Below are 10,245 nucleotides of genomic sequence, written 5' to 3' on the forward strand. Positions count from 1 at the left end.
ATTGAATATTTAGTGCATTTCGATAAAGGAAAAGAAAGCATTAACCTTAGACACCATCATCGTTATTAGCACATCTTAGTATTGTTCAAAATATAAACAGCGAAAAAACGCGTAGATAAAAATTCGGCAAAGATTTTGTTCTGTTTAAAATAAAAATGTAATAATGACATGTAGTTATCACTCGTCAGCATTGGAAAATGACAGAAGTTGAGTTAAACTGTCTCAATAATATGATCTTTATGTGGCTATACAGACGATGCTATATAATCCCTCTCTAAAGCAATATCACAAAAATTTTATATGTATCTTTATATTTATATAATTCACTCAAATAAAATTATCGGCGATTTTGATAGCTAAGAAGGATTGAAAAATGAAATGTAATTTTTATTTAAATTTTGTTTGTATAAATTAATTTATAATTATTTTATTTACTATTAATCAATCACTTATTATTTAATAATCAATTAAGTTTTTATTAAGAATGTTAATCTCTTTACATTTTACATAAGGTTTCTTCTTGCAGCTTTTTTTCCAAATATACATGAATGAAGTTATCCATCATAGTTTGAGAGTTGCTTTCATTCTGTTCAATTTATAATTATTCAATGACAAACATTCTGATTAATATTAAATAGAACAATAATTAAGATTAACAACCCAATAATAATTAATATAAAATTAATATTAAAATTTTAACAAATAATAATTTTAGTAATTATGAATATAAGGCTTATGGTATTATTAAAAACAATTATTTGTATAAAATAAAATAAAAAAATAAAATAAGCTTAACTTTTAAACATCGTGTAATAATTTGAATAAAATCCTCACTTTTAGATACTCTTCCATTGTCTTGTAACACTCTTAAGTACAAAAAAAAGGCTTCATCTCAGATCACAAATTGTTCAGTTCGAAGTGAGAAACTGCACAAAAAAATCCATTCATTCTTTAATTTGTATAAATAACTTGAATAAACATAATTAATAAATAAAATGTTTTAGAAATACATTTTTATAACTACATCTTGTATTGTGGATCATTTATTAATCTAAATAATTGAAACTAAATCCAATTCTTGGTAGGATAATTGCTTGATATTATTCAATAAGAATTATATAAATGTAACACTATTGTCTTCTTAACTAATGCACATTATAAAATATAGGCTAAAAGTAGAGTAAATGTGTATAATTATGGTATGTGATAAATTCTATTTTAATACATAATTATTTTTTATATAATAAACAATAAAATAACAATTTTTTACACTTGTATCATACTTCCATCCTTGGATAATCATGGATATATATGTGAAAACTATTAGTAATGCTGATAAAAATATAAACTGAAAAGCCAAAACATACAAGAAATCACTTATAATACTTTTAAAATAATTTTAATTAGTTTAAGCAACTATTTATAATATGTAAAATTTACTTTATTTTATTATGCAACAAACATTTCAAAAATGAAATCATATTAAAATGGTTCTGATTTATAAACCAAAATTCCAAATTGATCACAAGCTTCTTTAATAGTAGGATATTGATAATTGAACCCTGATTTCAGAACCTGTATTGGTAAAACTTTTGGACATTCAAGTACAATCTAAAAATTAAAATAATATCAAATTCAGTTTAAATATGACAATATTACATAAGAAAAATAATCTTTAACTTTTGCACGCTCTTCATTTAATACAGTTTTTAACAAAACTGCTGGTATGGGTAAGATTGCAGGTCTTTTTAAAGATGATGCAAAAGCTTGTGTGAATTCGTTGTTTGTGATAATCTAAACAATGTAACATTTCCAGATTTTTATTAGCATAAAAATATATCAAATAAAAATTAATTACCTGAGGTGCAACACCATTTAAAATGCCTGTGATACTTTCCTTTTTTAGTACATGAATAAATAAATTAACGAGGTCTTTAATATGAATCCAAGGCATATACTGTTTACCACTACCTAATGGTCCACCAAGGCCAAAATAGAATGGGAGAAAAATTTGTTTAATCATACCACCTGTTCTACCTAAAACAATACCTGATCGAATATTTACTGTTCTTATTAAACACTGTTCAGACAGTTCTGTAGCAGCTTCCAAGTTATGGCATAACTCTTAATAATTAAATAAAAATTAAATTTATTTGATATTTTACATACAAATTTATAAACAAATGCAATATATTTACCTGAGAAAAAATCATATTTTTCACATTTATCATTTTCTGAATATTCTTTTCCATCAGCTGGATAATAGGAAACTCCAGAAATTGTAATAAAAACTTTAGTATCTATATTTTGTAATGCTTTAGCCAAATTTTTTGATGTCTGTATTCTACTGTTTAATATATTTTGTTTAAATTCTTTGGTCCATCTTTGCTTAAAATCTAAAATATTTAAACCTGTAACATTTATTACAGCATTTGTATCCTTAGGAAGTCCATTACTTTCTAAATCTTGCTGTAAAGATAAAAAGTATATAAAAGAATAAACTCAATAAATTAATATAAATGAAATATTTAATAAAATATAATTAATAAATACTTTTTCCTATTCTATATATGCAGCAAAAATATATTATTTTACAAAGTATATTCAAACTTATTATTAAAACATGTTTTTACTAATCATATTTATTAAAATATTTATCCTGAATAGTTAATTTTAACAAAGCTGTGTAACATATATATTAAATAATAATGTAAGAGCCTTAATTTAAATATTTTAAAAATATGAATTAAAAATTTTTATTTGATTATAAAATTTTCTCATAATATAAAGTATAAAATAAAAACAAAAATTAAATATAAAATATAAGATTTAATAAACTAATTATTAATTAAATGAAAATTATATTTTATCAAACTTGTAATTTTACTAAAAGAATGATTATTATTAATTATTAACATATAGGAAAATTATTAAAAAAATACAGAAACAATATTATTGGTCTATATAAGAAAATATAAATTAAATTCTCGTACCCATGTTATTCTTCCTATACCAGGTGTACGTGATATTATGGTAGTTTTAATATTTAAATTATGTAAAGCAGTAGATATACATGAACCAATATATCCAGTTCCACCGCCTGCAAAAAATATATATAATCCGTTTTAAAAGATTCACTTCTATACTTGCGATTACCATTAAACAAATAGTTAAAATGTGTAGAATTAAAATTTTTATAAAAATTTCTAACCAATAACAATATGCTTAATTGACATTTTAATCAAATTATAAATAGATATAAATATGCCAGTAAGTTTTTTTTTATTTTATTATGTATACACTGTGTAGAAAGGAAACCTCTTTTATTTGTTAATAATTTTACGAAGAATGTTGATTCCGAGTATAAATTTAACTATTGTTATAGTGTAGTTATATGTAATCACTACTTTCAATAACCAATCGTAACAAAAATGGAAACTTTGTATTTTAAAATAAGAAACTAGATGTTTTGTTTTAATTTAATAATTATATGGATTTAACTTATTTATACAACTTAAACAAAGAGAGAAAAATGAATAAGAAATTTGTAAAATTTGATATAATTGCAGTTTCTGAAGAGTCTAGAAAAATATTTATATTTTAAAAATTTTATTTATATTAATATTCCTATTTAGCTTGTATTATTTTGTACAATTTTTACATCTTTTTCTTATATAGTTTTTTGTAAATATTTTTTTTTAATTTCAACATAAATCTAGTATTGGTTCTTACTCAAATTTCTTTAAATTGCACAATTTAATGATCTTCGCATTCTTAATTTATATAAGTGAATTATAGTATAATTGTATTTAATATTAATTTTAATTATTTTAGCGCATCATCATGGATTAGATAAAATGTGAACAACCATTGACAATAATAGTAGATTATCCAAAATATCATTTACTTAGTTATTTAATATGCACATAAATTATTAATTTTAAATATATCAATATTTTTCTTAAAAAATTTAATTTTATTGACTCATATATTGGTGTAATTTAAATATTTGTATTTATATGGATTACCATTAACAATAATTAAATAAATATAATGTTTCTTGATGTATATTTTTGAGCTTTTTTTATATGGAGCAGTTATAGTGTATAATTAGTATCATGAGCTTTCATCTATATGAGCAAAACAGAATAATTAAGAAAAACACAAACATAATAATGAAACTATAAATTCGGAATTATTATATATTTTTTATATAAACATTAACGGTAATAAAAATGTGAATATATGTACTTTTATCTTATTTTTAATAAAATTTTAAAGATTTAAAATAATTTGGATAATGATTGTTTTTCTTTAATCAATTCTTCTGTAATAAAACTATATGAAAACAAGTATTTGTGTATCAAAACATTATGCAACATTAAAACTCATAAATAGTTTTATTTATTTTTATTTATTTAAAAGATTTACAATACCTATTCAAATCTATTGTATTTTAAAATTATCGCTACAGATGTCACTATTAGATACAACTACAAATCTAATGTCAACCTTATTCACTAATTTAAACAAATACGATCTACCACTTTCAATTATTACTACTACAGGACTTTACAATCTAAATAATTTTCTAAAACAAAGTGATTTAATATCACTCCATAATTTGAATTCGTACCAATTATTGCTTAGCTCAAATTTCTGTTATACATAATCATATTATTATTTCATATTATAATCATGAACTACTTTTTATATTGGAATAGAAGTATTTTTATCAACAAACATAAAACAGGAAATTATAAAATAAGAATCGAAGCCCACATGCAGAATATATTTATACTAAAAGACCAGATTATTATGTAGAAAATTTAATAAATTATGTTATATATACAATATAAATGGAATATCTACTAAGTAAAAAGTATTGAAATTATAAAATAAAGGATAAAATAAAAATAAATTAATTAAGAAAGTTAATTTTTAAAAAAGGTTTCTTAGCGTGGACATTTCAAACATTTCAATAATAAATTAATAATAATAATGAAACAATATCTTTACATAAATTAAATTGCATACATAAAGTACATGATCCAAGACAAAATATGTTTTTTAACAAATTAATTTCATAAATTAGTCTTTGTAACTAAATTTCTAATTACATAAATTGTAAAACCACAAATCAAAAAGCTAGAAATGCAGTTATTTAAATAATTATTAAATTAATTATAAAAATAATTAGATGGCATTTGAAACTTATCAATATATTTATATATATTTAAATTCATATTCTAAAACACAAACAAATTTTAAATAAAATGTCCTCCAGAAGTCCGCATTATAAAATTATTAAAATGTCTTAAATGTGAATTTCCATTGTTTTAAACTTTTTAAATTTAATGACAAAATGAATAAAAAAACTAAAAAATTATAATATTTAAATAAATCTTGTATCTACATGTGTAATCTGTAGGGTAAAAAATTTTTTTCACACGTTTTAGTGTTAAGCATGGATGGATTAAACACGAAATAGCATGGCAATCAATGTGCATTTACAACTCCGAAGAAATGAATTTTTTTAAACTATTTAGAATAGTAAATGATAATTAATAAAAAGATTAGAAATGTGTCTGATAAGAAAATATATAAATGTATTTTAATATTCTAAATTTTATATACAATATTGGTTTTTGGTTTATTTTCTTAATTTATTGTCATCTTATAATACGTGGATGACAAGAATTCTTTTTAAATATTCATATTTACAATTTACAATTTCTTCCAGATTTTTACTAGCCAAGAAATTGTTTTTTACCGTGTCTTTTATCTTATTATCTATTCATTTTATGTATATATAATGATGTACAATTGTTTTCTTAATAGAAAGATATGTTCATTATTTTTATTTAATTCATTAATTCTAAAAATTTTAATTTTTTTTATAAATTTTTTTTTACAGAAAATTATAAAATTTATATTTTATAATTAGCAAGTTTCTATGTCAATTATTCAAATTTAATAGGTTTTATATATTTTCAACAACTCATGCATTTATTATATTAAATTATTTTACTTCGAATAAGTTTCTTGTCACCATGTATATTACTTTATTATCCAGTAATACCAGTGTTTTATTTTTCCATAGAAATTATTCATAATTAAGCTGTCTATTTTCTTGGCATAAAGTGCTGATATGAAAACAATGGTGATATTAAATTTATATAAATATATATTTTTTAATATCTGGTCTTTATAAAATGAGCATAAGTTTAAAATTTACAACAAATTTAGTATGAACCTCACTTTTCAATTTAGAATCTTTATATAAATTATTTTGTTTTAATTTGCTCTGAAAATACCACAAATATACACATATACAATACAGATGGTAAATATAACGGATTAGATTTTCATAGTACATATGCTTTGAATCGACAGATTGCAATTTAGATATGCAATTGAATTAACTCCATTTATTTATAAAAATATTATAAGCGTTTAAATAAATTAATTCAAATATAAACATTAATAAATGAATAACTGAAATTTGCTATTGTTGATAAAAAAGTATATTAATATATGTATACAAGTATATTTTATTTTGCATAAATTGTATTGTATCTATATATATTGTATTTGTAACCAACAGCATATCTAAAAACTGTATTATCAATTTCCATTGCAATTAATTTTTTTAAAGTACAAAACTAATATTTTTATACTTTTTTTATACTTATCAAAAACGCTAAGAATCAATTAGTTAAAAACTCTATTATATAGAATTCAAACGCAACAATCTTGAATTTTGGTAGTTTTAAGTGTGAAACTAAGAGATAAAATAAATCGACAATTCAAAAAAAAGTATGTTACTATAAAAATATATTAAATAAAATGAATATAATGTATGTGATCTACTTTTAAAACCAAACCTAACCACAAAATATTATTTTCTTCGATTCATTAATATTAGAATAATTTATTAAAAAGCTGAATCACAAACGAAAATATTTAGTGATATATATTATTTAGGGAGGTAAATAGAAGATATCCTAAGAAACTTATATATATTATTTAGATTAATTTCCTTATAATAATATTAACAGCAGAATAATAGATTGCTTTTAATTCAATTTAATTTAATGTAAACAATGGAAGATCTTTAATGTTATGTTTAGTATAGATCATCATAGGAGCCATTGAATGTTGATAAATAATAAAATTCAATACTAAGCACCTGTTGGTTGCAATTGATGATTTATCAAGTTTAATTCTAAGTTAAGTTAAATCTCGAATACATAGAATCGAAAATTATTAATTAGTATATCGTAATTAAATTAAATAAATTATTGACAAATAATTATTAATATAATTAAAAATAACAAGATTAATACATAAACTCTTATTACGTCATTAAATCATTTAACAATTTATTAAAAAATTGCATATAAATCTATTCACATTTTAAACAATAGTTTATAAATTAATACTAATAACTCAATTATCAGATAAAAAGAAAAAATAATTTAATGATTAAATAAACACAGCATGATACACTTCTTCAAAATATATTATTACCAATACCATTAAACTGTTAATAAATAGTCCCAACAATATTCTTCATTAATTATTTAATGAATAATTCCATATAAGCAAGTACAAATTTAATTATGAGAATTTGATTTGTTATCATTAATGTTTTTTTGTATCTGATATAAATATGCCATCGAATGAGATCAATATATATGAAAATAACTGACATTTTATATTTATTGACGATACGTTAATAAATACTGGGTAGATTAAACACCATTGATCAACAATTAAAATTCCTCCACAATTGATTTAATTAAGTAAAGCGAGCAACTTTCCATTTATTTAACAATATTCATTTATATAAATAATCGAATATTTTTTTAATCTTTTACGACAGCTTAACTCAATTTGTGATAAACTTTCTTGATTATTTTTTAATCCACCTAGAATCTTTTTTACTACATAAAAATTTGAAATAGGCGCAGACTATTATGTTTACATTGCGCAGAAACGAGAACCTTTAGCTACCGTTAATGCTCTTTTTATTTTCACTTTAGCGTTTTATCTACAAAATTTTAAGCCATCATTGGTCAGTGTTGTAAACAATATGGTGACTGATAATTATTATTTTTTGTATAATATTTAGAAATCGCTATTTCTTTTTATGTAAATTTAAATTACTAACAGTATGGTTCGTAAATAAAAGATTTTTTTTTATTATAGTAAATCGTTTTTTTATATTACATAAGTTTCTCTACAATTCAAAAACAGTTCAATTTAAACACATCCAAAGGAACTTTGGCGCCAATGAGTTTCATATATGTTAAAAAATATTTCATATTTATAAAAACTAACATATTATTAATTAGATTAAAGCTATTATAGTTACTGAAACTTAATAGAAAAGTAATTTTTTAAGTATCCAAAAATATTTGATATGAATTAATAGTTACTGTTTTAGGTTAAGTTAATGAAACATTACAAAAATTAGTTTTTTAGTAAATAGAAACCTATGTTAATAATTTACCATATATATAAATGTAGTTTATTTATATGTAATAATTACAGATGCCTAGTACCATGAAAGATGAATCAGAAGCAGAAGGAGATGAAATGTCACACATTAGCAATGATAGTAATGCGACATCTTCATCCTCAGAGAGTAGCGAGGAAAATAGTGATAGCGATGATTCTTCTGAGATGGATGAAGATGAATGTGAACAACGTAAAATTGAATGCTTAGACAATTTGGTAGACCTAGAAAGACAATTTTATCTACTCAGGGAAAAGTATGTAAATTTAAATTCTATATAAAAATTAATTATTTATATATAATTTAATGTAATAAAGTTTATTAAACAAAATATTTTTATTATATTTTAATAAATAAAATATTAAATGATTTTATTTAATCAGGTGGGTTATTATTTTGGTATAAATTTTTTAAAATACTTTTTAATATTGTATTTTATAGGATATATGAAGAAAAAATTTCTCAAATAGAGAAAAATTTAATTGAAATAAGAGCTGAGAAATCTGAAGATTATCTAAAACATGTTGAGCATTTAAAAGAAATTATGAAAACTAAAGAAGCTGTAGCTGAAGTTTTAAAAAAATATAGACTTGACAATATAAGCAATTTATTTCTATCAGAAGAATTAGCTGCAGCACAAAATTTAGATAGTGAAAAGGGACTTTTATGGGATGATATACAAGGTGATCTTCAAGAAAAAATTCGTAGATTAGAAGAAGATAGAAACAGTAGTGATATTCATACTGATTTGTGGTTATACTCTAACGGTAGAAGAAGAAAAAATAGGTCTCAAAGAAGAAGAGCTGTTGCTGTCACTGGTCCATATATTGTCTACATGTTAAATGATGCTGAAATTTTAGAAGATTGGGCTCTTATTAAAAAAAGTTTAACTACATTTAAAACGGAAATACTTTAAAGTAGTTAAATATATAAAGTTGAACTGTGAGATTATATAAAAGAATGTAATGTTACTTGAAATATTAGGCATACATTGATTTATTTAACATTTTTATTTTGAAAATGTGGTAATTGTTATTTAAATATTTCTACTCAATTAAATTCTGCTTTAAATTAAAATTAAATTTTAATTAATGAAAATTCAATAAATTTACAGATTTGATTCAATTACAAAATGATATTAACATAATTTATTATTAAATGAATCTAATTGTTACCTTATAATTGCATAAGTGATCGTATGGTTATAAAATGACTTGATATTTCTGACCTATTAATATTTAATAATTTTGTGCAAGTGGTTCAACAATTTATAAAAATTTATTATTTTTATGTGACTAAACTATTCTAATATTTTATTTACATTGATTTGGTAACATGAGATTACACGGAATAATATATCTTATATATTCATATTGAATTTTCAAATCATATAAAGCTGAAAAAACTTCTATAATTATCTTTATATTTATTTTCAATATTTAATTTTATCTACATAAAAGTTTTAAAAAATATTTTATAATGATTATATAAATATATAACATAAGGAATATATTAAATTTACCAAAGTAAGTGTTATAAATATGTAAATAATAGCTTAGATAATTATTTATTATGCTATTAAAAAGTATAATATGGATTATATTAACTATATTCGGACGCTTAACAGGCTTGTGTAATATAAATCATATGTGACAGTAAATAATTCAAATTTTATGCTTTGCTATCAGCAGGTACGCTTAATACAGAGTAGTTTATAATTT

General features: G+C 21.2%; 2 protein-coding genes and 1 long non-coding RNA gene across 8 annotated transcripts; 1 reads left to right on the forward strand and 2 right to left on the reverse strand.

Moving 5' to 3' along the window:
- Positions 1-552: 552 nt before the first annotated feature.
- On the reverse strand, positions 553-1,045 carry LOC105368118 (uncharacterized). 2 transcript variants are annotated; one of them, XR_913093.1, is made up of 3 exons: positions 1,011-1,045; positions 835-926; positions 553-586 (listed from the first exon to the last, which is right to left on the reverse strand). It is a non-coding gene; the product is annotated as an uncharacterized LOC105368118 (long non-coding RNA). The 2 variants fall into 2 exon arrangements; XR_913092.1 differs by having other exon boundaries at positions 553-620.
- A 171-nt stretch (positions 1,046-1,216) lies between these two features.
- On the reverse strand, positions 1,217-3,842 carry LOC105368451 (epimerase family protein SDR39U1). Its single transcript, XM_011507462.1, has 8 exons — positions 3,838-3,842; positions 3,733-3,740; positions 2,994-3,100; positions 2,199-2,469; positions 1,859-2,124; positions 1,681-1,794; positions 1,441-1,611; positions 1,217-1,348 (listed from the first exon to the last, which is right to left on the reverse strand). Exons 1-7 carry the CDS (start codon positions 3,840-3,842, stop codon positions 1,483-1,485), a joined length of 900 nt encoding a protein of 299 aa, XP_011505764.1. The 3' UTR covers positions 1,217-1,348; positions 1,441-1,482.
- A 4,223-nt stretch (positions 3,843-8,065) lies between these two features.
- LOC105368119 (breast cancer metastasis-suppressor 1-like protein) lies at positions 8,066-9,504 on the forward strand. Of its 5 annotated transcripts, none has more exons than XM_011507038.1 (3): positions 8,066-8,080; positions 8,560-8,780; positions 8,966-9,504. In XM_011507038.1, exons 2-3 carry the CDS (start codon positions 8,560-8,562, stop codon positions 9,438-9,440), a joined length of 696 nt encoding a protein of 231 aa, XP_011505340.1. In that variant the 5' UTR covers positions 8,066-8,080; the 3' UTR covers positions 9,441-9,504. The 5 variants fall into 5 exon arrangements, with proteins under 5 accessions (XP_011505340.1, XP_011505337.1, XP_011505336.1 ...); XM_011507035.1 differs by having other exon boundaries at positions 8,072-8,101; XM_011507034.1 differs by lacking the exon at positions 8,066-8,080 and adding an exon at positions 8,146-8,182.
- Positions 9,505-10,245: the final 741 nt, after the last annotated feature.

The sequence above is a fragment of the Ceratosolen solmsi genome, unplaced genomic scaffold, assembly GCF_000503995.2.
Source record: "Ceratosolen solmsi marchali unplaced genomic scaffold, CerSol_1.0 scaffold6, whole genome shotgun sequence".
NCBI classification, from domain to species: domain Eukaryota; kingdom Metazoa; phylum Arthropoda; class Insecta; order Hymenoptera; family Agaonidae; genus Ceratosolen; species Ceratosolen solmsi.